The following is a 26,466-nucleotide window of genomic DNA, read 5'->3' on the forward strand; positions in this document are numbered from 1 at the left end:
AAGAGACAGCAAGAGACGAAAGCTGCTGTGGATATCCAGAGGATATTCCGTGGGTACAGAGTACGGAACTACTATAAACATTTCCTGCACAAGTGGGCGGAGACAGACAAGAGGGAGGCAGCACTTCACATACAAAGGTGAGGCATCCAGGTTGCATGATTTTTTTATATCCATGTGTCCATATGCTGGCATGTACAACTTGATTTTGCCTGCATGCACAATACGTAGAAGGAATTTGCAACATGTTCCCACATATAAAAGGTACCCTCAATTGTATGTCATGAAACCTTTACAATTTTTGTTTAAGTTTAATAGAGATTTTTTTGGTGCTTTTTCAGGGCGTATCGGCAGCACAGAGCTAGGCTGAGGACAATTGAAGCCCAGCCTGGGAAGCTACGGGAGGAAACTGAGAACTTTGCACGGCAGTATGAAGAAGACTCCCAGTACAAGATGCTGGAGAAACAGAAAAGATGGGAAAGAGACAAACAGCAGTGAGTAATGCTAATATTCAGGAATTCATTTTGTCCCTATAAACCATTTTCACATTCTGTAGACAATTATTTTGTTCCACATTTGTAATACACAATTCAAAAGTTACTCCACATCCATGGAAATAAAGCAATTGTTATGTAAAACAAGTCTCTGTATCAGAAACTTTGCTCAACCCACTGGGTAAGTTGGTCAGATGTCTGGCTATGCTTTGTACAGCGGGTGCTATCTGAAATGCCCGACCATTTACAAAATCCATCCAGTAAATTGCTTGTCAGTAACTTCATCATATTGTATTTGACAAGGTACATGTATACATGTGTATCTTAAAGTTATTATCTGGATGGTCATTGACGTACTGATCGTGATTGTTCAGGCTGCTGGATGAAAATCGCGAGGCTGCAGCAATGATAGCCAGGATAGGTCCTCATGTGGAGATGTACGAGGCCTTCCACCCAAAACGCACAGGGCCAACTAAAACTGAGGTGAAAAAGGCAGCAATATGTATCCAACGTCACATCCGGGGCTGGCTGGTCAGGAAGAGATATCACAGGCTCCAGGAGAAGGTCAGGATATTGACTTCATGATTTCTGATACAGTAGAAGCCGTTTAATTGCACTCCCCAATTGCCAGCATATTTGTGCAATTACCCGGATGGTGCAACAAAGCGAAGTTATTCAGCTGGACCGCACCACTACGGGACTATGTGATTCTATGCAATTAACAGAAGTGTGCAGTTATCTGTTGTGCAATTAACTGTACTTTACATTGGGTTTGAATAAAGTTTCTAATGTTGCACACTGATAGCAAGGTGGTATTGTGGACTGAAGGTTCTGGGTTCGAATACAGAGCAGATCCCAGTGTTGTGCCCTAAATGAGAAAAGCGCTTTACACCTATCATTTTATGATATCTCATTCTTGACATTGGGATTGATATTGACTTAAGCTTCTTAATCTGCACACTGATGGCAAAGTGGTATCGTGGACTCAACGGTTCAAGGTTCGAATCCAGAGCAGATCCCAATGTTGTGCCCTAAATGGGAAAAGCGCTTTACACCTATTTGCTGACTCTACTTAATGGAAAGGTGCAGAGTACCTAGTTTTGATAATGGATGTCCTCTCAGATGTGTTTGACTTTGAAGAGACCCACTCCAAGTTTAAGAACCCTCAGGGCTCTAGCCAGCGTCCGTTTTCCCGTCAATTGACGGAAATTTGCTGCGTCTGACGGAAAAATTTTAAAACTAATCCGTCAACCTTGACGGACAAAAATCCTTGGTGGAAGTTACAGGCGGCTTTGGGACGCCGTCCACGGCTGTAAAAGCCACACACTGTTTGTTTTGCTATTGTTATGATTGTTGACAATGTGTGTCGGCGCCCTTCGCATACGATAATCTCATTCAAACCCGTTTTTCAAGGTCTCAATGGCAACATTAACTGCTTTGTACATGTAGTGTCATAGGGAAAATGAATTTTCGCGGTTTTCATGACGATTGGAATTGGCTGACGGAAAAAAATTTCGACCTGGCTAAAGCCCTGAGAACCCTCCACATTTAAGAGTAGGGGTCCAATTCCCGTTGTACATGTTGATCAATTCTGGTCTTACACAGCCCTTACCTACTGTACAAAACTGGTGTTACACCTATACGTGGTGCACTGGTTGTCCAGATCATACAACACTAATATAATTACTCATTTGTCACCAGGCAAAGAGACACGCGGACAGCTTCTCAACTTGCGTAAAGATGTACAGACAGATGCTGAATCGCATCATGACACGACACGGGGTGAACCGTCCAACCATCCCGCTAGTCTACAGCCAACTGGAGGAGTTTCTAGACAGGAAAAATAGTAAGAAAACTGATTACTTTTTTGCAAGTCGCAAAATGCCTTCTGGCCAGTGTAGTCGCCGTTGTGATGTTGATATGAACGGACCTGTTCAATCCATGCCAAACATTTGTGTATACCTGTTAAAACAGGCATTTTTTCAACATGTTCGCACTAGCGCAGTGGTAAAGTTTACGCATTCTAAACCAATGCACCCGGTTCGAATCCGGGGAGGTAGATTTTTTTCAACTTTTTTTTTTCTTTTTTTACATCCATTAAAATACTAATTTTTACATCCATTTGGCCACACCAATTTATTTCTTTGGTTAACGGATTCGCCGCTTCTTTTTTTTGCCGAATAGAAATAAAAATTAAAAAAAAAAACTTAAAAATGCCCCGCAACAGAGCTCACTCAAAAACAGGCAATGTGTAGTGAAATTTGCTGCAGTTCACGCAAATTTTAACAGGTGGCGTCTAGATCTGCTGCAGTTCAGGCACATATGTGAATCTCTCCATGCGCCAATATCAGGTTTAGTTACTCTGTTCTATTTATATGACATTCTAATAACTAGAAAAAAACGTTCACACACGCAAACATTGGCAAAATGCCAGCTTTTTTAAAAGCACTTGTTTTCCTTTCCATGTTTTAGAAGAAGGACCAGTTGTATTGCACTGGTCTTCAAAAGGATCTAAAAAGTTTAATTTATGATTCAACACCTCTCTGTATACATACATGTAGTAAACAAAACCAAATATGGAATTAACATGTTTTAGGCATGAGTTTTAAAAATATTGAAACCAAGACTGACAACAATTTGCTTTCTACAGTGCTTTAATGATACTTTTAAGACTCCGTCAATGAAATACATAGTTGTGGGTAGTAAAGTGGTGTTTGTATCCTACAGAATACGAGAAAATGTTCAACAAACGTCAGTTCTGGAATGAGATTGAGGTCAGTGAACTGCCTGCATACTTCAAGGACTGCGAACACTACCCCTCAGAACGGGAGATCAACGAAGCCTGGGACATTGTTACTAAAGGTATTTTCAGTTCCTATTAAAATAAAACACTCTAACATCATCTAATTTAGTATGTACAATGATACAGAGCAGTGTACTTTTCATCAATTGTTGTAAATATCAAGTGTTGCTAGTATCTTTTTTTTATAATCTCATGGTCTGTGAATAAAGATATCATGATGAAGACATTTTCTTCTAAGTGATTCTGCAACAACTGAATCAACCAAGCAGCATCACCAGACAGATTTTCTGTAATTTTCAAATGTGAAAGATGTCAACATGTGGAGTGTCTCAGAGACAAAAACTGGTATTTTCAGTGATTTCACTGTAACTGAATTAAGTTTGATTTTTAGATACCTGTAGTTAATCCAATCTAATCAATTGTTACAGGGACACCTGCAAATGTTGGCCATGCCCTGAAGAAGAAGGAAGTGGTTGAAGTGGCGTTCCAGATCTACGTGCCCAGTGGTACAGGGCTGACACAGCAGGAGACACGGAGGTCCACCTGGCTCAACCCTATTGTCAACGGGCTGGAGGGGAACAAATACATGGGTGGGTATAAAATAGAGGCTTGTAAACCTGGCTGGCCAGCCACCTGCAGGCATTAGGCACATTAAACCAGTTCTGTCCATTTTTAGAGTTCAGACTGTCTTATCTGTGGCAACTACTCCCCAGTTAGCAACGGTTACCATTTTCCTCAGCCCCTTTAGTGGTTGTTGGGACTAAATTTGATGGCATTCAAGACTGACAGTATTAAGGCTGCAACGATTGGGTGTCCAATACAGATATAAAGTTAGTCAGTTAGTTCAGTTTAAGTCCTTCCTGCTGCACCTATCTTTGCTTCAGTAGCCCTGGGCCACACAACTTTGTGTGGTGTGTGTGTTCAACTTCTGTACTCTTCCCGAATGCTGAAATAGCAGAACGTACCATTTTAAAGTCTTTGGTATGTCAGGGATCAAACTCATGACCTACATATGCATAATGTTAACAACGTTACTCTATCCACTAGGTTATTGCACTCGGTCTGGCAATGATAAAAATGGCTTAACTTCATACGGTTTGTGGTTGGGAAGTTTTACATGTAATTACAAAATGTAGTGCTGATATGTTGATTCAACCATGACGTAGACATTGGTACTCATGTTCTTTGGTTTCCATAGCACAACATTTTCCTTTAGGAACATTAACTTTAAGAAAAAAGAAAAGCTAAACAATATTTTGTGTGCACAGGGAGTGAGCAAGTTGAGGAGACAGACTACAAGACCTGCGCTGCAGTTGTGCAGAAGGCCTACAGGGAGAGGAAGAAACGGCAGACAGCCGAGACCAAACAGAAAACAAATGGGGACCTTCCACCATCAACCAATGGGAGCTCTGCAGGGAGTGAATGGACCAATGAGAGCAGGGAAGAGAAAAAAGTTAGAATTGTGGAGCCTTCTGAAGGGGATGAGGACTCTCTTACATATTCTGAAGACCAGCAGGAAGAAATTACATCTGATAATGGAGTTCTCGATAGTTGATGCAACACTCTGGTCATAAGGCCCATGGAATATGGTGCATTCTGTCAAATAACAAACCATTGTGCCAAACGTATCTGTCGTGTCGTTACGATATCTGTCAATAGGACCACATAAAATGTGGAAAGTGAAGTCCAGATGAAATATTATTTGTTGTTAGTCTGTCTTAATAAACAGTTGTTTGAACATGCATGAAAGTCTATTTCTTTGCAAAAACATACCTTTTCCCTCCCCCTCTACAATTTTGATGACAAAAACTTGCAAATATGTATTGGCAATCAACTGTTAGATGTTGTGGAATTAGCATAGTCCTCAGAGACATATCAATGTTACCTTCAGGTGGTATCTCACTGCACTTGCGTCATGCTGTGTCACTGCAGGGTTCGAAAGATACTCAACGAATGTCAGAAATAATGAATGGATTTTCTTTTTGTATTTGCATTCGTTGAGTATCTTTCGAACCCTGCAGTGACACGCACAGCATGACGCAATATCTAAATCAGAAAAAATCAGAAAATAACAAAACAGAGATGACAATGAACGAACCCTGCAGTGACATACCACCTTAACTGTCACCATCCCTTGTCTACATTTGTATGTACAGATCATTATTAAAGTAAAGGTTTTGATTCAAACAAAAGATATTAAATGCAGGGACACCAATGATCTGTCAGATAAAATCCTTCTTTTAATTTTCATCTTTATTCTATGAAAAATAATACAACAAGTGTTGTACATAAAATATTCATTGATCCAAATATCAAATCAATGTCGATATCAGCAAATGTAGCCTGGGCATTGCTTTTCATATGCAGCAGAAGGTTATATTTTCTCTATTCTTAAAAGAATACTGGACTGACGATGACCATCTAACCCTATACATCACATCTTTAGTGAGTGTCAGGGATAACGTGGTACCCTTTGTCTTGCATGAAATGTGACATAATAGAATAATGTACACATATGGACATTGCGCTCTAACTGATGTGCTTTGAAGGCAGAAAAAAAATTGATATCAATAGGACAATTTTCTACTTTAAAATGATAATCAGATGAAAGAGTGATGGTGATATGCTTTTTCCAGGTTAAATATCATCTAAGATACACACCAATAATTGTAACTTTAACTGCAACTATGAAAAAACCATGATATCACCACAGTAATGAAATTGTACATGCACATGTAGGAGTTGTACTATTACTTACCATTGGTGCAATACAGACTGTGTGCTATGATAAATTCTTAAACATCATTTTAGCCTTGTGTATCCTTCATATAAAATAATGCTCCAATTTTCATATCAATCTGCTTCTGGCAAACTGTACAAAGCAATGACAGGTTTAATTTTCTTAACTAAAACCTTTGGTCCTGTATAGGTAAGGAAAGACCATTTATAATGTATTAGTAATAAAAGTATCTGATACAATTTCTACACCTGCACCAAAGAATGGCACAGCCCAAGACACACATATCAAGTTAGTTACTAGTAGATCTGGTGAATGCGAGTCTGGACTATACCACTGCTGTGGCAGCCGGGGGTGTTTTCTTCCTTCTCTTCCTTCTTGGCTTTTTCAGCCTCTTCTCGCGAGAACTGGGCAGGATGAATGTGATGCACTGTTCGTCCAGGAAGTCCAGTAGCTGGTTCTTTGAGCAGCGGATTCCAGCAGACTTCAAGGTTTGCTGAAGGTTCTCAGCATCTATGGGCTGTCAGAAACATTGGAGATTATCTTATAATCTTTATTTTTACAAATTGCAAACTTACAAGTTATATCATGCAGGAGAGAAACATGTTGTGTCTGGCAATGCATTGAGTACAGATTAGGGGACTTGTTTAATTTATTGAGATCCCCATTAAGCTGGCATTTTGATAGCTATTCTTCCTTCCAGTGTGTACCTTGTGTACACAGCTTATACCTACTAGAGTACAAAACTGGTGCCTTTTATGCCCAAAGGCAGTTTACCAGTTATGTGGAACAAACAACTTCAAATTGAGGATGAGTGGTTTTATATACATTTATCGTATTATAATACAATACATACTTTGAAAATTACATCATATAACAAATTACAACACAAGTCTTGGGAATTTTGAAAACAAAAGAGAAGGTAACTGAACTATCAAAAGCTCACATTATAGGTAAAACTACAGTCTACGTATCTTCTAGACATGACATCAGAGGAAAAAGAGACAAAGAAAAGTCAGTTTGTACCTCATACTGCAGGATTTTCTGATACAGCTCCTTGTTGTCCTGAACCCAGTGGAGCAGCTGTCCTTTCAGAGACCCTCCATCAATCTGGAACAATGTCAGAGTGTTTATCTTTTACATACATGTTGTACAAGTAAAGTAAAGGAAAGCAATATTATTTTCTACAGCATCAAGGCTTAGCTTCTTGCCTAGCATCAAGACCACGCTAGTTTTTTGCACGCTTTTTTTTTCAAATTGTGCCATGATTTTGCCTAATGTTAGTAACGATTGTATATTTTGATAATGTCATTTTATGCTAATATTGTACATATCATTGTATCGTGTTATTGTTTATTATGTTGTGCCACGTATGTATGTTATGAACGGGAGGGCAGCCTTCAAAGGTGCATTTTGCACTTGTTTTGCCCTCCCCTTCACTCTGAAAAATCTAAATAAAGAAATAAAGGCTCGAACATCACGTTTAAACGGGGAAGATACAAAAATTTAACATTCCACTCAGTGTTGAAAAAAGGGATGAAAGTGCAGCATTTCATACCCTTTTATACTTAATCAGCTGCACAAGGGCATTAATACACAAATCTCAGTCTGCATTCTTGTTTACTTAAGTAGTAGTCTGTGACAGTCATTAATAAGTACATTTAAATGTCTTCAAGACATATCAGTAATCAATAACAAAGCCGGAGTGACACTGGTATTGCTAACATCAGTCTGGTGACACTAAAAATGCTGTCTGTCTTCTTCCTGATAAATTTACTATTTGAATTCCGAGCCTGGAATTCCTTACCTGTTGAGATGGAGTGATGTCATCGTCATCTGACAGCTCCTCATATTCTTCACCCTCACTGTAAACAAAAACACAAGCTTGAAATCCAACTCAACCTTCTGGCACCAAGCAACATTAAAGATTAAGAAAGAACATCTCACTGTCAGTGAATAAAATCTAAGTAACATACATATTGTGACAGGTTGAAATGCACCTAAATAATAGTATATCATATTACTATTATAGTAAAATTTTCCTATTTCACCCATTAATTTCTTTACCTTTAGTGTGTGTACTATGTGCTTGGAATATCAGCAACGGTATATACAATGTAATCATCACTGTCTCTGTGTGGGGTATGGATTACCATACAGTGAATGCAGCTGTTGGATTGTGCATCATACGAGTCATGTATTTCTACTCACATCAGCCATTTAACACTAAATGTAGAACAAATACCATTTAAGTCTTCTTCAATACAAAACAAAGAATTTGAACATTATAGATAACCATCTGATAAATGACCAAACATTATTCCAGTGCTCACCCATCTTTCTGCATGTTTTTCGTGACAACAACAATGGAGGTACATGGATGGATGACCTATGACCTTACTTGGGTTGTACCATTCTCAACAAAGGGAGTTAAATCCTTTTACCCTTATCAGACCACAGAGTTTACAGTTACTGAGACTCCCATGTATGTTTGAGATAAATGTTTAGCAGTTAGTCACTAAATATTTTCCATTCACAGCAGACATAATATATTTCTTTGTCTATATTATAAATAGAGACGTTAAACAGACGTTAAACTGGGGAGTGAGTGAGTGTGTGTGATATTATAAATATTATCAATCAAATACTGCAAATGCAGAACTTTCGCACTTATTTAATGTTTGCGGTTTTCGCGGTAGTCGCTTCACTGCAAACTTTTTCCCATGTCAATAAGAGACTACAGCGCATGGTGCTACCATGAACTTAAAACCACCGCGAAAAGCCCTTTTCCCCACTACCGTGAAATTAAATCCCCGCGAACTTAAATGCATTTACAGTAACGGAAAGGTAGAATACACAGCAATCAGCAATAGACAGCATACAAAGATAAACCCCATAACCTTAATAAAATATAAATAATAGCTAAAGGTCATGGTCAGAAGTTAAATACCTGTTGCTGTCAGTGCTGCCCTCTGACTCACTCCCACCAGTTGCAGTCTCCACACAGGGTACGGTCTCCACAACTTCCCCTAGCTGAGGCACTGCATGTATGACAGTCTGTCTGCTGTTCATCTGGCGATCCTGTACATCTGCAGCATTATCTGTGGTCCTCTCCACTGATGGGGTGTCCTCTTCTGAATCAGTCTCCACTATGATGAAAAGGAATACAATGCTGACAATCTTTCTTTTTTCTTTAAATGCATGGCTAAATGACATGTTCTTTATTAGCTTATAGCAACCTGCCAACATCTAATAAACTTTTGACTGTACATCTGAAATGCATATTTGCAGTATCGTAACTTACAGTGGAGGAGTCCAGGGAGGAGTTTGCCAGCCTATAGCTAGTTGGTGTGGGTTGGTTGCCACTCAAAATGTTCAGAAGCAGGGTTGTAGCCAGCCTGAAATCATTTTCCGTCTCCTCGATTTTGAATCCCTTTGAGCACCCAAGGTGCAAGACATCGCGCCAAAGGCATGACGTTCCTAGCGAGGTCCGGAGGCATGCTCCCCAGAGAATTTTGAAATCTAGACCCTCTGAAACACTATGTCCTGCATTTTGAGGTGTACATTTTGCTGGTAAACTAAGCAGTTCAATGGCAATCTGTTTCGGTGAAAAATTACACAAGGGTGACATTTTTTTTATATCGTTACATATTGATTTTTTGTCCATCACAGAGGATGGTATGGAATTCTGCAAAATTCCGTCAAAGGACAGGCTCTGACTACTACCCTGTTCAGTAGTAATTGTCCATTTTTATCCAGTTGTAGAGATTGAATTGTATTCATTTTTTGAACATGTTTGTCATGCTTCTTTGGGGTACCCTACTATAACTTTATAGTCCTAATAGTCCCTAACTATAAAAGCCCCCTTGTCAGTTGAGCCTGGGAATAGAAGCCTACCTACTGCAGTCTAAAGAGAATGTATGAAGTATGCAGAGATTAATTACCTTGATGTGTATACTGGTAGATTTCTGTCAGCTTTGCCACCATTTGTGGCTTCTTCAGAACCCGCACTCCAAATTTCTTGACTTGTTTCTGTGAAATCAAAGTCTCCAGTTAAAGCAAGCCCATTTCCTGGCAAAAATGGCATGTCAATAAAATAAACAATCTGCAGTACTCAAAATTATTTCATCACATGCACTCTGCCACGTAGATATGCCACCAAATTTGTACTTGTAGACTTTGAAGATATATATAGAATTTAGATTCAATCAGGTTTTTCATGTCAAATACAGCATTTTCAATATCTTCCAAAACATTATAAACTTTTATTTGATGCTTCTGGATGAATGGAAATTTAGCAAACTAAGTCTCTTTTTCCGCAGAATTTCACTTTCTTCAAATTTACCTTAAGTTCTGGTGTTTCCATGTTGGGGTAATCAGGCATGGGAGTAATGGGAACCACAGGGGCCTTGCTCTTGCGATGTGTCTGCAGTGGAGTGGACTTCACAGCACCTAAACACCATCCAACAAACGGTTACTAGAGAACCATGAGATTCTACACAACTCCACACTTAAATGATGTAAGCATACTTTTCATCTTCCTATTCATCTCTTTTCTCATGACCATTAATAAAACTTTCATTACTTTCTAAGGCAAAACATGACCATGTCATTTTTCACAACCGCATGGAGTAATGCAGAAAACAGCTGTTGATTGAAACCATTCTGATATATATCAAACTCAAAGCTACACATATGTATGTTATGTAGAATATTTCCACAATACATGTACATGTACAAAATACATGTCGATTGAAAATAATCATCAATAGAGAAGTTGTGAATTTCAAAGGCAATGCTGAAAAGCACTTGTCACAGTTCAGTCTCTACCTCATCAAGTAGCTTCTACAAATGTTAAAGAACAGATTGAGCAACTGGGTTGACATGTTTGATGTAGCTATATTTTTGTCTCAGGACCTTCTGGTACCAGTTATGCACTTCACCCATTTTTTTGTATAAGCTTATTGATATTTCTTGAGGCTATCCATCATTCCTGTTATGTTATGTAATGTTATGCTATGTTACATGTATATGTATGTTAGTTATATGGTTGAGAGACATGGCCTGATTTACAGAGGTCACTAACGGTTTATACCTGTTCCAGTTTCTCCGCTCCCCACCACACTATGTACAGGTGTTGATTCATCAGGTTGTGGTTCATTGCTGTCATCCCAAAAATGGTCTTCATGATAGGGTTCCAAATCATACATGCTATTGTTCACTACATCCTCTCCTGCTGTTGGGGACTCCTCAACAACTTCTACAACATATTGATCTGTGTGTGCATCTTCTTCAACATGGACAGGTTCTTGCTGGGTGTCTGGGAATTCCTCAATGACAGTGGAGGCATTTTTCGGTGATAAAGGCACTGAAGCTGTGGTATCATTGTCCTTTGTTGCATCTAAACTAGGACTCAACTCCTACAAAACAAGATTCACAAGTTATAAACAATCATATAGCTACACTATTTTAGAGAACTTCCAGTGGAACTCAAAATTAGAAACAAAAAGGAAACTGTAGAATGTTTTAAAGGAATCAAAAAACAGAAAGGCTTACATCAGCATTCTTGTCATCTTTTGATTCAGTTTTGCTGGTTACACTGCTCAGGTTGATTTTGTCATCAGAAGAGTCAGCAGCGCACTCAACTTCTCCACCAAAAGGCACTTCCATGTAACCTCCGTCATCGAAGAAGTCCATTAAACTGTCGTTCACCACAGAGGGCTGAGAGCTCTGGGACTGTTGTTCCTCTGCTGGCTTGCTCTGAGAGCTGGGAGAGGAAGGCTGTTCATGCTCAGGAGTCCCACACCCATGTTCTGTTCCACAAACACCCTGCTGAGGCTCTGCACCAGTTTCATCAGCATGTTCCTGTGTAAGGTCAATCTTCTCTACATCTCCCAAGCCAACATCATCAACTGAGTTGCCTGCAATGCATTCAACATCATCATCTACATCTTTGCCAGCTACGGATGATTCAAGAGCATCAGTCTTTGGTCTTTTTGCTTCTGATACAGAGTCTGGTGTGGATCTTTTCCTCTTTGCATCATCTTGGAAATCTCTTTCCTGTACATCATCATCATCATCAGAAAGCTCAATGATGTCATCAGCTGATGGTTCTTTTGACTTCAGGTCACTTCCTCCTGTCAATAACCTGCCTTGCCCTTGCCCAAGGGTTGAGCCAATCGTAGGGGAGGCAGGAGGGGAAGCAGTGCTGGAGACTCGGGAGCTAACTGTAACTGTAGTTAGTGGTGACTGAGGCGGTGTGGGTGATACTGACCTGGGAACGATGGTCTCCTCGTGAAAATCTATGGTGGGAGAAAGAAGTTCTGACTGAGTTTGCACAATCACAGCTGGCCCTTCCTGAACACTTTTCACAAACAGCTGGGCTGGTCTAGTAATGCTGCTTGCCTCAGACTCTGTACTGTTGAAGGAATCATTCAAATTTGAACAAGCTTCTTGCAGCTTCTCCGATGTAGCAGGACTGCTGGTTACTGGTGCTTCTTTCTTATCTTTTCCCTTACTGGCATCATCAGCTTGCTGAGACCCGGAGTCCAATGAGGTCTTCTTTTCAACTGTTGGAGCATAAGGTTCTGGACCTGTTCCATGGAACACTGTTTCTGTCTCTGCTTCCTTTAGCTCCTGGTCAAGGCTAAGTCGAGGGGAACCTACTGGTTGGGTGTGGCTGCCCACAGGGGTGGAAAACTTTGGCTGGAAGGTTGTTGAACCAGTCACTCCTGGAGTTGTCAGAGCCAGTTCTGGTGAGGAGATGCCTCTTCTAACAGGTTTTACAGCACTTAAATCTGGCGTCTGCATCGATATCATTGACTCACCTACTGGCCCAGCTGGAGCATTACCACTAGCCAACTGAGCTTTAAGGTAGTCAGTCCAAAACTTCTTTGGTGACTGAGTACAAGCATGCCTCTTCCCTTCTGGTGGTCGACTCATCCGTAGACGTTTGGTAGGTGAAGGTGTTGTTTCACCTTTTTGTTTGCCACCTTTGCTTCTGGTCTGTACAGAATTTGTCGCCTGTGATGATGGCATTGTTGCCTCAGTAGGCGTGGTCTGGTTCTTTCTTTGTGACGCTCTCCGACTTACTCTGTTGTTTCCCTGGTCCCTGGGGATGGACACACCCTGGTTGTTGTCAAAAATACTAGGAACTTTGCCTATATCAGGTTCTTGTCTTTCCGAAGCTGGCTGTTCTCTGTCAGAATTCACCACTATTTCCACTGATCCCCTCAACATTGGAGATGTATAATGTCTACTCATTGTGTCTGGGCTGCTTGAAGGGAATGTTGTAGCTGATGTTGCTTTTCCTCTTCTTTGCTTTGCATTTGGACCTGTAAAAGTGGAACGAAGTTCATCACAGTCTGTGTCCTCCTCTACTTTTGAAGTAGTACATTGTTTTACAACATTCTGTACACTTGAGTCACTGTCACACACAGCAGCCACACCGTTACCTTCCTTCTGATGACGACTTCCCTCACCAACCATTGGACTGCAGTCCTTTGTTAGTACTTTCTCACGTGTTAGTTTCACAGCATGCAACTCTTTACCCTGCACCTTGCCCACTTCACCTCCATCATGCACTGGTTTACCCTTTATTTTTGGCACTGGACTGAAAGTTTCAGGGTGTACAATTCTAAATAGCATGCTGTCCCTTAACTCATCAGCAGTTGGACATGACAGAGATTCAGTACCACTCTCTTCCCCTGCAAGTTCATCCTTTCCTTGTTTCACAAGGCTTCCACCATGTTCCACACCTTTCACCACCTCTCTACACTGTTTCTGTGCACCTGAATGACTGTCATGCAGTCCCGCACCACTCTCTCTAGTCACCATTTGCTTACGAATGTTAGTATCAGCCACTACTATTCCACCATGCACTTCACCACTACAGTTCCTACCCACCACCATTTCACCACATGCTTGAGAGGCTGGCTGCACATCATGCTGCTTAGTTTGTGGCATTAGTCTTTTCAATCGTGTTTCTTTCAAAACCTGCTTCTGAATATGAGGGGGGACTTCCTGATCCTTATACAGCTGCGGAATGGCTGCACCCACCCCTTTTTGCAACAAGACCTTGAGAATGCTACAGTCATCTGTACTTCTCTCTCTCCTTACCAAACTTGACCAACTCTGTGGCAAAGGCAATATGGTACGCTGGGATTGATGCTTGGGGTTGCTCAATCTGGAAACATGCATCACAGCAGGGTTGCTGGGAGGCATTGGACTTCCTCCAGCATTGCTAACACCTACCACAATCACAGACTTAGGGCTAGAGGCACTGTGTACCTGGGTACCTGGGATTCCTGGGGGAGGTGGTGAAGAGATGTCCTCGGATCCTTCAGAGTCCTCTCTCCGCTGTGACATGAACATTAGTGCTTCAGCTGCTGAACGAGTATCGTTGTCCGACTCTGAGGGAGTCCTGCCTCTGCCGCGCTTGTCTCCTTTCCTCTTCGGCCTCCCTGAACTGGGGGGAGTGTCCGGCACGGCAAACATGTCCGCTGTGCTGCTGTTGAGAGATGCTGAACTGACCGTGGCTCCGCCTGATGACCTATGAGGCATTCTGCGAGTGGAATCAAGGTTTGGTGAGTTGGAAAAACTGGAAACATTAGCACCAGCAGTAGCGGGCACTGCGGCAAGCGGTGGGCTTACATGTCGCTCACTTCTGCCTTGGCCGCTTTTCTCCATTGGAGAGGGGATTCGGATGATAGCCACACCAGTTGAAGTGTTGGGTGGTGGGCTAGACTCAGCCACAACAGAAAGCCGAGGTGTGTTGTCGTGAAGTGTTGGCCGCTGGAGGCCAGTTGGAGAGAGAAACTGATTGCTGAGGTACTGGTTACCAGGTAACATCCTCTGCGCTGTATGCAAGAGCAGTCTCCTGGAGGGAATCAACTCAGAGCCATTCTGGGATGATGTCGGGGAATCCAGTTCTTTTCCACTGCGCTGTGAGCTTATGGGAGATATGGCAGGACCTCTCGGACTCCTCTGTGTAGGAAACTGCTCCGGAACAACACCCTGTGGGCCATATCTTTGCTGGGCAAATTGAGAGGGTTCTCTCAGCTGAGCAAGAATGTTCGTTCTAGGGAGTAAAGTTGATGCTGGTGGAAGTCTGCCACCAGGTGGAAGTATTCCAAATCCAGGCAGTGGGGGTATTGGTGGTCTACTCCCAGGTAGTCTTACATCAGGTTGTGGTCTCCCTGGTCCAAAAGGTGGGCTATTAAACTCTGCAAAGTTCTGCATTCTTGCACCAGATGGACTTTGAGTATAGGCTGGACTTGTGTGTGTGTGTCCAGGAGCAGCCGGTGTGACTACTGTAGCTACTGCAGTCTGCCGCAGGGGACTGTTAGGGGGTGTACGGGATCGAAGACCAGCCAACAGTTGTCCTGCAGATCGGCCCTGGAGAGCTTCTGGTGCATGTGGGGGCATCCATGTTGGAGCAACTTGAGAGCCCCAAGAAGGGTACTTCCCGTGCGGGCAGGGCCTCTGTCTCGCAATGATCAACTGTCGCATGGCGTTTGCAGCTGGGCCACCCTGGATGAGCATCTGTGCCTCATTTGCAGACACTCGTACCCCTGATTTCTCGCACTCCGGGCAACCTATCTTGTTGGAAAGCTCTTGTGACTGGATGATGAGGGACTGTTCCCTGGCTCCTGGTCGGGGCAATGCGCTGTGGCTGCCCATGGTAGTTTGAGCAGGGCTAGCTTGTGTAACAGCTGTTGCCACACCAAGTTGTGATGATGACAGAGTTGCTGTTGATGTCACAGCATGTGTTGAAGGCATCACAGTTGTTGTTAGGCCATGTGTTGAAGTCATCACAGTTGTTGCTATGCCTTGCATTGAAGGTGCTAAGGATGCTGGTTGTTTCGCTGGACTTACGGTTGTTGCGGACCCTTCTAACATTGGTGCAACAGTTGTCTTTGGCCCTCGGCGCCCTCTCTGTGTTCCCTTCCTAGGGCTGGTCGAATAGCTGTGCTCAACGGGAATCCTAACGCCAACACCAGCTGTCTGCCCTGTGCTTGTAAGTATTGGTTGGTGAGCTGGGGCCGACGTTGGGCTGGCATCAGGACCGATTCTGGTGGGCTGTTTTACGTTCTTCACAATTGCAGATTCTACCACATCTCCGATGGTCATGACTGGAACATGGAGGCCAGTTTCTTGTCTCTCAGGAGCCTGTCCAAGGCCTCTTCCTGCAGGGGGAACCATCTGGGTAGGTTTCTTTGTAGCTGCAGGCTCCTTGTTAACGTTTTTTGACGGCAATGTTCTTGCCTTCTGAAACCTTTGCTTCTGACTCAAGGCGATGTCTTCCAACTCCGAGTCATTAAATCCCTGACTGTCAGAGCTTCGATTCACACTGCCTTGTGAAAGGTTTGGGCTGCTGGTTGGTGAGCCTAACATGGTGTCCAGAAGTTCAGGCAGATCTTTTTCTTGGAATTCTGGAGATGAGGAAACAGTTGAAAACGTGGGTTTCAGGAAGGCCTTGCAGCTGTCCTCCAGTTCCTTCAGCTCCAGCCTACAGGTCAGGCAATACAGCAAACATTCAGTCAGAGAAGCAAATTTCTTTCATTTCTTTTTACTAGGTACGTCCAGAAAGTTGCAAACTGATTTTAATGGATGAAACAGTTTAAAAGGAAAAGACCGTCATATTTCTGTCTCTTAATTCAAAACAATGTCTAATAAACACGTCACAACCAAACACAATTTCAATTGTCACTACATTTCCATAGCCTTCGTTGACCTAAGGTAAAAGTGAACCGAGCTTGCTCACAATGTAACTTTTAGAAGTACAATGTATGTCTGACTTGCTTTGCTTGACACCAACAAGAGGTACAGAGTTAAAATCTGATGATTCTGATTGTAAAAGAAAAGAGAGAGGCAAACTTACTTTTGAGCCACCCTCAGCACATTTGCAGCCAAAACTGCATCACTCAGGGAGATCTTTCCACCATACATGTACTCTAGAGTAGTTAGTACTGTATCCTTTTCATAGTCAGAGAAGTCCAGTGCAGCTAAGTCTTTGTCATCTTTCACCTCCAGCATCTGTTTGAAACAACAGTTGGGAAGCTAAGCTAACTTTTGTGATTTTCAGATTGGGATACTGTTTCTAACAATAGGAGATATAGTGTCTAGTGCTGTTAATCAAAGAGTCCTTAAAGGTCAAATTCTACCATTGGCTATTTATCTTTCCCTATTGCATAACTGGCTATGTACCAAATTTGTGTCTAGTCATTGAAGAAATTTGCAGGTGCCCTTTAGTCAGGCATTGGGAACCTCAGAAAGTTTTGTAAGAATCCTAAAGTCATGCTATATGTATAAATATAGAATATAACACAGTGTTTTCCACAGGTCATACCCAGGTCGGAAAACACCAGGTTTAATTTCAAAACAATGATTATCATAAAAAGGATAAAATTCGACACAGTTTCAACCTACGGCAACAACTTTATTCTTTAAGAACATCCATTTGCTCGCATTGGCAGGCATGGACTGCCTTCTATTTAATCAATGGAAGCCTGTGTGATACAACTAAGAAGCCTGTGTGATACAGAAAATTATCACTCGGTCTGTAACACCATATCAAACGTTATTTCGGCCAAGGTATGACAATACTGCTATGCCTTTTTAAAAGATATATATTAAACACTAGAAAGGCCGACATTTGCTTAGGAGCAAATACAGCATATTGCAATCCATCTTCATCCTTGAGAAAATCCCAAAATTCAACAATTTGAAATAATGTTTGCTCAAAGGGAAAATGAAGTACTGTGGGCACTTGTCCTACACACCTTCATGCCGAATTTTAGGTCATTTGGTTTCAATATAAGGGCATAGGAGCCAAAAATATACATTTTTAGTTAAAAATGACTAACAATCCCAAAATAACTCATTTTATAAGTGCTCTATGAAGAAAGTGTTGATGGGGTCCTGTTGTCATATGTCCAATTTACCTTTGTACCAAATTTCAGGTCATTTGGTTTACATACAAGGGCAAAGAAGCCAAAATATAATTTTTTAGTCAAAAATGGCTGAAAACCTTAAAATAACTAATTTTTGAAGTGATCTATGAAGAAAGTGTCGATGGGGTCCTGTGAGCATATGTTCAATGCACCTCTGTACCAAATTTCAGGTCCTTTAGTTTCTATACAAGGGCATAGGAGCAAAAAATATACATTTTTAGTAAAAAATGGCCAAAAACCCTAAAATAACTCATTTTTGGAGTAAACAATGAATGAAGCGTTGATGGGGTTCTGTGGTCATATGTTAAACGCACCCATGTACCAAATTTCAGGTCATTTAGTTTTAATACAAGGGCATAGGAGCCAAAAATATACATTTTTAGTCAAAAATGGCCAAAACCCCTAAAATAACTCATTTTTGAAGTGATCTATGAAGACAGTGTTGATGGTTTTCTGTGCTCATATGTCCAATGCACCTCTGTACCAAATTTCAGGTCATTAGCTTGTAATACCAGGGCACAGGGGCCCAAAATATACATATTTTGTCTAAAAATGACCAAAAACCCTAAATATCATAAATTCTAAGGCCTCTATGAAGAAAGTGAAAAAAACGTCTGGGGGTATTTGCTATTACTACCACCCTGCCAAATTTCAGCTCATTTGGCCAAAAAATGAAAAAGTAGAATCCATTTAAAGATTTGACAGGAGAAGAAACAAAGGAAAAGCAATATATTGCAATCCCATACTATGTATGGATTGCAATATAATTACTGCTAGAAGACAATTGAATAGCAGAGTACTGACCTTTGCTATCACAGGACACCGTGCGACAAGGACAAACTTGTGCACGTGTATCACTTCCCCATTTCTGCACAGCAGGTTTAAGTCACTGAGTTTGGGACTGTTCACCATTCCCAGGAGGTCTGCAGACAGCTTGGTCAGGGTTGTACTTGGGACAGAGCTAGGCATCTGAGGGTGAGAAAGGTAGGAATCTGAAGATAGTTTAGCCTAGCGTTGTTTGTACTTGACCTTCAGCCTGCTAAGGTACATACTTACTTTAGAGACTGCATTGTATACACAACATTAACTACCTATTGATGTTTAAATGTAAATACACTGCATCTGTTAGCAGTGTCATCTACCTGCACTTTAACAAAAAAAGAAACCAATAAAGGCAACAGTCAGTCACCAAAATGTCGTTCAAGAAGAAAACGCAAACAACTTTGTTATCTTGTACATGTACATGTAGCTGTTCATGCAGTATAGGAGCAAAAATAAGAACTAACCTTCTGAGGAGAAAGTGGGGTCCTGTCTGGTACGAAGCCACTAGGTTCAGGCAACAGTGTCTGTCCTTCTGTAAACACCTCCTGCACCTCTTGTGTGGAGCATCCCTCATCTGCTAATTCTGCCAAAACATTCGCTGTCTCCCTCTGTGTCTGGGTTGGGGTTGGTGTGGACTTCTTAACAGGAGACCTGGTAGCAGTGGGAGTTTTCTTAGCCTTTTGGCTGCCCGCAACAGCCTTCTGTGGGGGGCCGTCAGTTGTTTCATCCTCGCTTGTGTCATTTTTCTTCTAATGATGAAGAAGAATTTTGAATATTTAAATATTGCATATTTTTCCCACAGACTTCAGAATTGAGCAAAATGATAACTGAAGGCATAGTAAACAAAACTACAAGACACTGGACCAGTACTAGTTTTTTTAACAAAAAGACTTCTCACAAAATACAACCAATACATGTAGTATTATCCTACCGTAAACGTCAGCATTGCTTTCTTGGCTGCCTTCCTCATTGGTGTGACGGGTACATACTTAGCTGGAGTGATCTGCTTGGACAACTCCTGAACATAGAAGTCATCAGTCTTCTTCTCGTCAATACGCTTCGTCATGGACCACAGGGGTGCCTGGAGAAAAGTCAAGGGGTAGGAAACCGTTGGGTTATCACAACAAATGTCTTATTTGAGCTATATGTACTATTACAAATGTCTTATTTGATCTATATGTAGAACTAAACTTCTATTGCTTTTAATTGCTTACTCTTCTGATATTCATACTAGGATTTCTACTTATCCATATCTGTGTAGGTAGCTGTGATTGGGAAAACAAGTCTTTTCACATAGCTTTAATATGATGGGACAAATGCTCAACTGAAAGGAGGGCCATTACAGACTACCAGGCACCTTCGACCCCTGTGACTGCTGACATCACAGTTCAGGTCACGTGAAATAGGCTTTGGGTCATTTGAACTTGAGAAGGATTAGAGGACTGACTGGAAGCTTTACTTTGTGGACAGAATTAGTGTTCAAAATCTTTATCGTGTCAATTATCTTCACAGAAATTCTTGACATCTAAGCCACCCACCTTCTCCTGGCTGGAGGCAGGAGATGCTGCAGTACTGGTGGAAGCTGCAGGGGGGCTGCTGGTCATAGCTGCACCAACTTTCTGTAGGAAGCTGGGGGAGGATGGGCCCTTACCCATGGTCTTCCTAGCTGTGTGGTACTTCCTACCCAGTTTGCTTTTTCTCAGGCTTGGAGTCTTTGGGTGAGATTCCTGGTCACCCTAGGCATACATTGTATTACGCATTGGTGTCAAGATGGGTGTCAAGACATTATGTATGATACAGTGTTTAAAACTGAAAATCTTGAAATCTATGCTGTGGTTTTATGTTCCTGCTTACAATATCTTGATTTCCATATGTAACTATAGCACTGTGTTAACTGCAAATTTTTAAAAACTAAACTTTTCTCTTTATCATAGATTGAAGTAAATCCCAGCATACAGCTTGAATGCTATTTACATTACAGCATGAAGTATTGATTTCAAGTGACTGAAAGTATATGCAAAAACTATAGCCAGAGACACATGTACAAGTACATGAAATATGATTCACAGAAAACTGACATTTTACTCACAATCAAATCTATAACAAATTCTTTAGATAAGAAAAACGTGGATCTACCACACAGCTGCTTAAACATTTCGAAATTTTCATTTCTCTTTGTGCTAACTTGTGAAACATTACCTGCACAATGATAGAGGCCACTTTTCGAGCCAGAGTTTTTTCTCTATCCTCTTTACTTGTCACCAACAGAGCTGGTACTACATCAGTCCTGTAACATAGATAACGACCAGAGTTAATGTATGTGCTGATCAGTACAATACTAAATCAAAAAAGATATGGTCATGACTATAGGCAATGATTCTTCAAGACTTGCTGTCACATTCACTGAAGCATATTGTCATCTGTTAAAACACAAAGCCATACAAAGGTCTAGGAAGAATATATGTATGGGATACGCATATGGTACAAACTACAAGAGATCGTTATCTTGCCACTTCAGAAGACAAATCCTTACCACAAAGCTCGTTTAAAGTGTTACCAGGATGTTGTGTACACAGTACTACACATTAGCAGTTACAGGTATTTAATAGAAACAGTCTTCTTCTGTGATATGACAGGCTCCTTCTTACCTAAGTGTCACAACATTCCATCTTAATTTCTAAACTTTTGGCATCTACTGTAACCAATGTGATATGACAGTCTCCTTCTTACTTAAGTGTCACAATGTTCCATCTTCCTTTCTAAACTTTTGGCATCTACTGTAAACAATGTGAGGCCAGGTGGCACACAGCATCAAAGCAATTAATAAATTTACATTTTTATTAAATAGATTTACTCTCCAGACGTGTTTTGTACATACTTTGCAGCCTTCTTCCTTCTCTTGCTTTCCTTCCCACCTACAGGGAGTGCAGACGTGACTGTTGGCTGCTCTCTGGATCCTTCCTTCTCCACAAGTGACATAGACATTGCCATGGCAACCTGGGTCCGTTCATCCATTTCCCTGCAGATGGAGGAAGTTTGTTTACCAACAACTCATGGGTCTACTGTAAATGTTGAAAATTTTGGGGTCTTTTTTCGCGTTTTTCTTATAGGTCTACAGTAAATCTTGAAACTTGAAAAATTTGTTGTCTTATTTTTGCGTTTTTCTTTTGGGTCTACTGTAAATCTTGAAATTTTTGTTGTCTTATTTTTGCCTTTTTCTTTTGGGTCTACTGTGAATCTTGAAACTTTTGTTGTCTTATTTTCATGTTTTCTTTTGGGTCTACTGTAAATGTTGAAACTTTAAAAAATTTGTTGTCTTATTTTTTCTTTTTTCTTTTGGGTCTACTGTAAATCTTGAAATTTTTGTTGTCTTACTTTTGCCTTTTTCTTTTGGGTCTACTATGAATCTTGAAACTTTTGTTGTCTTATTTTCATGTTTTTCTTTTGGGTCTACTGTAAATGTTGAAACTTGAAAAAATTTGTTGTCTTATTTTTGCATTTTTCTTTTGGGTCTACTGTTACTGTAACAGTAAATCTTGAAACTTTTGTTGTCTTTTTTTTCATGTTTTTCTTTTGGGTCTACTGTAAATGTTGAAACTTTAAAAATATTTTTGCATTTTTCTTTTGGGTCTACTGTAAATCTTGAAATTTTTGTTGTCTTATTTTTGCCTTTTTCTTTTGGGTCTACTATGAATCTTGAAACTTTTGTTGTTTTATTTTTGCATTTTTCTTTTGGGTCTACTGTACTGTAACAGTAAATCTTGAAACTTTTGTTGTCTTTTTTTTCATGTTTTTCTTTTGGGTCTACTGTAAATCTCCTACAACAAAATCAAACCTCCGCAAGAGTAAATGCATTTACAGTATTACATTATCATAAGGAATATTGAAGCCTTCCTCTATGGCAGTTCTCAAGCATAATTTACTACTATATGATTGAAGAGTGTTGAATGTGCTATGTTTTGTATCTGTAAGGTTTCCCAGACAATAAAATGGCATATATTCCAACTGTTACATTCTCTAGATCTATTCCATGATTTTCCAATCATTTCCTCAGGATTCCCAATTTGATACAAGAATAGCCAGGCATATACGATTGGTTAGGATTCTTCAATGTGCAAATAGAAAAATTACTGTTATAAAAAACAATTGAGGTAATTTTCACAGCAAATGCAAGCAAACACACAAATTTCCATGTACCGAAAACAAGCTTCAGATTATGTATTGCAGCTGCTGTAACAATTTTGCATTACTGGAAAATTTGGCCAAGGCAAATAAGGAAACACAGATCTTCTGTCACAGTTTAGATCAAAGACCAGATAATCATTAGCACTGCAAGAATTAAAAGGAATTATACAGAAATTCAATTTTATTGGAGAGAGATGTCAGCATCTGATTTGACAAAGGTGTACCATTAACATGAACAGTGATAAAATCACCCTTTTGGTGTGACAAGAGAGCTTTGTTACCACCCGTATGTTTCATCACACCCCCTAGAAAAGATATCGTACATTAACATGTACCTACATGTAATTCATTTTACATATCCTGTTCCCTTAAAGCCAATAAGGTCAGTTTCAATTTGAAGAACATTGTTTATGATGGTTAAGAAGTTTTAAGGGTTGTCAAGTTCTTCAAATAATCTTTAAATTCCAATTAGTGTAACCCAACAAAACTGAATGGCTTCAGAGATGTGTTTTGGTTTGATTTAAAGTAAATTTTAAAAATGCTGCTTTTAGCTCTGAAGAGTCATATTTAGCTGCACTATATACCATGTAGGTTTCCGAGGGCAACATTTTCTGTATGAAAAATATTGCTTCATTTGTAAGTATCTGCATGCAATTTGAAGCCACACCCTGTTAATCATGTTAGTGGTGTACACCTGAACAGGTAAGCTATTGTCCCACCTGTGAGGAGCACCTTCGCCAGGTGGACCTCTGCTAGAACTATAGAACACAGTTTACAGTTATGTCTTAAACCTGACAAAAACTCCAACTTTATCATGTTATCAGTATCATTCTCGTCAATACTACAAGCAACTACGTAACGTTACATGTATAATTCAAAGTAATTGACACAGCATTCACCACAAGAAAACAGACAACACTATACAGGGCATACTAAGTATCTAACCATCTCTTTTTAGAAATGAAACAATACATTAAGTGTTAAAATCTGTTGGCAACGTTTGTTTTCAATCAGTCTTTCTGCTTAAATCCTTTGTATTCAAGCAGATGATAAAGTCTTGCAGGACACACACTTGACATGGAAATATTTCAGCTTCCTTTTATAGATAGCCTGCCACTACGGTGTCAGTCCTGTCATCACTACACAAACATTTTATGCAAGATTTCTACAAAATAGTGATACTATTAGTATTACAAAATAGTTATTATAACAGGAGAAAAGAGGATAAAACATACATGACTGGCCTGCCTGGCTTGCGGGGCCTCTTTCCTGCAGTACCTGCTGGTCCCTCATGGTGTCTCTTTATACCCCTACAGTGACATACATGTAATGGAGTACATGTATGTGAGAAAAACTGGATCAAGTCAGTCAAAACTGGTCTAGTAAAGTCTAAACCTAAATCATGTCTCAATTTTACCTTTAAGACAACAATATTGTGTGTCATGTAGCATACAAAGAGCAATGTTGCTTCTGCGACATGGGGAAGTTGAGATAAATGATGATTAGTTAGTAATTCTAAGTTTTGAAAACTCTGTCCTGTTTGAAACCATGAGAAAACTTTGTCATGTTACCTATCTGTCATGTTACAATCTGCATAATGATAACTGAACACGAAACTGATATTCCGAACCTTTGCTGCTGTTGAGCTGGCTGTAGTTGAGACCTGGGTTGGTTCTTTCTGCGAGCCTCTTTCTCTTCCTCTTGCTTTTTCACCAGTTCCAGCAGCTGTGCCGTGGTCACCCCGTACTGTACAGCACAGCGCTTCAGGTGGGACTGTCTCTGCTGTGAAGTCGTAAAAAGACACAGCAAAAATGAGCTTAGTTTTCTTAGACAATCTCAGCACACTATCACATACAAAATGGGCTCTGCAGGCAGCCTACGGTTGCATAAGATAATCCAAAGCTGGCAGAGGAGTAAAGCCGGCCAAGGAGTATGTATGCTCTGGTAGCATACACACCCCTAGGCCAGCTTCACTCCACTAACAGCTTTTGATACTACCTTATGCTACCGTAGGATCTGTTGGGAGATTATTTCTGTCTACTGTCTTCAAAAATGTCAATTCTAGTCATTTTACCATCCATTTGGATATCAATAAATTGTTTCTTATTGACATCATTATTTTCTTTAATTTTCTACTAAGATCAACTACCAACAGAAAATTACCAAAACAAAAATTAGCTATGTGGCTCAGGTTTTACATGTAAGGCTATTTGAATGACAAAAAAACAACAAGCCCAATTACAATAAGGTTCCCCCATACTATAGATCTTCAAGCAACTGAATGGGTTTCAGATAGCATCTGATTCAGCTATCATTGTAAGTGATTGTAAAAGTAGCGTATACTATGACCTGGAACGTCTGAACATTTACAAATCAATCCAATTGTTAGAGTAACTTTTGTACTGTGTATCTTATATGATGTCTAACCTTCATTAATACTAAGCCCTGTATCATGGGTATTCTTTGACATCAACTTCTACATATGAGATGATAAAAGAAAAACACTTACTGCCCTGCTTTCCAGCACTTTGCCACAGATGGGACAGTCAGGAACATCTTTAATGTTCTGCTCTGCGTGCAGTTTTTTCTCCGTCTCCATGGCGTCAATACAGCGGTTGATGTGCTGCGTTCTCCGGACAGTGTTGAGATGAGTCAGATCACGTCCACAGATCTGACGGTGACGCATTTCAAAACATGTACGCATTTCAAAACAGTACAAAACTTTAGGCCAAAGCAAAATTTGTATCAAAGTAATGCCATTCTTCTATGAAAAACCTTGGTCTATACAATATGTATACCATGTGAAGGTCCTGTTAAACCAGCCTAAGATTTCCACTTTTGTGGGCATGGCCCTCTAACCAGCTTAATGTTTTACCGAAAGAAAACACTTAGGAGATTCTCTGATTAGCTGACACTGGTGAGAAGTCAAACTCATGGAAAAGTGGAAATCTCAGCTCCGTTTTAGCAGAGCCCCCATGGTTTATAGTATATCATCATCATAGTGCAGGCTATCTTCATTATAGTATAAGGTAAAGCTCTACATATACATCATAGAATAACTAAGAAATGATGACATTTGTTCCATCTTCTTAGCAAAAGAAATAACTTCAAAAGATAGAAAAGTTTGTTTGGCAACTACAATCTTTAAGTTTAAGCTTGCCACAGTTCAAGTGCAACACAGACTATGCATCAAATGATCACTGAGAGGACGGTAGAATTTTTCTTCCTTTACCTGGCAGAAGTAGAACTCTGCATCTGTAAGCTGCTCTTCCATCAATTTGTCTTCCTCCCTCTGCTGTAAGTGGCGGGCAAAACTCTCATCATCAGACACCTCTGTTTGGAGAGGAGAGGGAACAAATTTCGGTCAAACCATCAGTAATTAAAAGAGAGGTTATACAGGAACCGTAGATTGCCAAACCAATGAATTGGTTGGAATCACATGACAGACTTTTTACAAGGAAATGACAAGGCTCT

The 26,466-nt window shown here is 40.4% G+C and overlaps 2 protein-coding genes across 5 annotated transcripts in view; one reads left to right on the forward strand and one right to left on the reverse strand.

The window, feature by feature from the left end:
* On the forward strand, positions 1-5,027 carry LOC118419447 (IQ domain-containing protein M-like; the record flags this gene model as incomplete). Its single annotated transcript, XM_035825822.1, is given in 7 exon segments — positions 1-137; positions 339-491; positions 866-1,055; positions 2,193-2,337; positions 3,219-3,353; positions 3,723-3,884; positions 4,563-5,027. Coding segments are annotated over 7 exon segments (1,209 nt in total), but the record flags the coding sequence as incomplete, so codon positions are not given.
* Positions 5,028-5,516: 489 nt separating this feature from the next.
* LOC118419445 overlaps positions 5,517-26,466 on the reverse strand; it is a 34,674-nt gene continuing 13,724 nt past the window's right edge. The window contains exons 3-23 of one of the 4 annotated variants that reach the window (XM_035825818.1): positions 26,225-26,325; positions 25,502-25,663; positions 24,623-24,774; positions 24,228-24,302; positions 23,712-23,750; positions 21,686-21,826; positions 21,007-21,094; positions 20,346-20,543; positions 19,739-19,888; positions 19,272-19,556; positions 18,790-18,954; positions 16,914-17,068; positions 14,329-16,541; positions 11,588-13,365; positions 11,127-11,451; positions 10,377-10,483; positions 9,976-10,063; positions 8,982-9,180; positions 7,839-7,896; positions 7,058-7,141; positions 5,522-6,551 (exon numbers count right to left, since the gene is read on the reverse strand). In XM_035825818.1, coding sequence (XP_035681711.1) covers positions 6,360-6,551; positions 7,058-7,141; positions 7,839-7,896; positions 8,982-9,180; positions 9,976-10,063; positions 10,377-10,483; positions 11,127-11,451; positions 11,588-13,365; positions 14,329-16,541; positions 16,914-17,068; positions 18,790-18,954; positions 19,272-19,556; positions 19,739-19,888; positions 20,346-20,543; positions 21,007-21,094; positions 21,686-21,826; positions 23,712-23,750; positions 24,228-24,302; positions 24,623-24,774; positions 25,502-25,663; positions 26,225-26,325 — 6,755 coding nt within the window. In that variant the 3' untranslated portion in view covers positions 5,522-6,359. Of the gene's footprint in view, positions 6,552-7,057; positions 7,142-7,838; positions 7,897-8,981; positions 9,181-9,975; positions 10,064-10,376; positions 10,484-11,126; positions 11,452-11,587; positions 16,542-16,913; positions 17,069-18,789; positions 18,955-19,271; positions 19,557-19,738; positions 19,889-20,345; positions 20,544-21,006; positions 21,095-21,685; positions 21,827-23,711; positions 23,751-24,227; positions 24,303-24,622; positions 24,775-25,501; positions 25,664-26,224; positions 26,326-26,466 lie in introns of all 4 variants that reach the window. The other 3 variants (XM_035825816.1, XM_035825815.1, XM_035825817.1) reach the window with 3 other exon arrangements.

This window comes from Branchiostoma floridae, chromosome 7 (genome assembly GCF_000003815.2).
Source record: "Branchiostoma floridae strain S238N-H82 chromosome 7, Bfl_VNyyK, whole genome shotgun sequence".
In the NCBI taxonomy this organism is placed as follows: Eukaryota; Metazoa; Chordata; class Leptocardii; order Amphioxiformes; family Branchiostomatidae; genus Branchiostoma; species Branchiostoma floridae.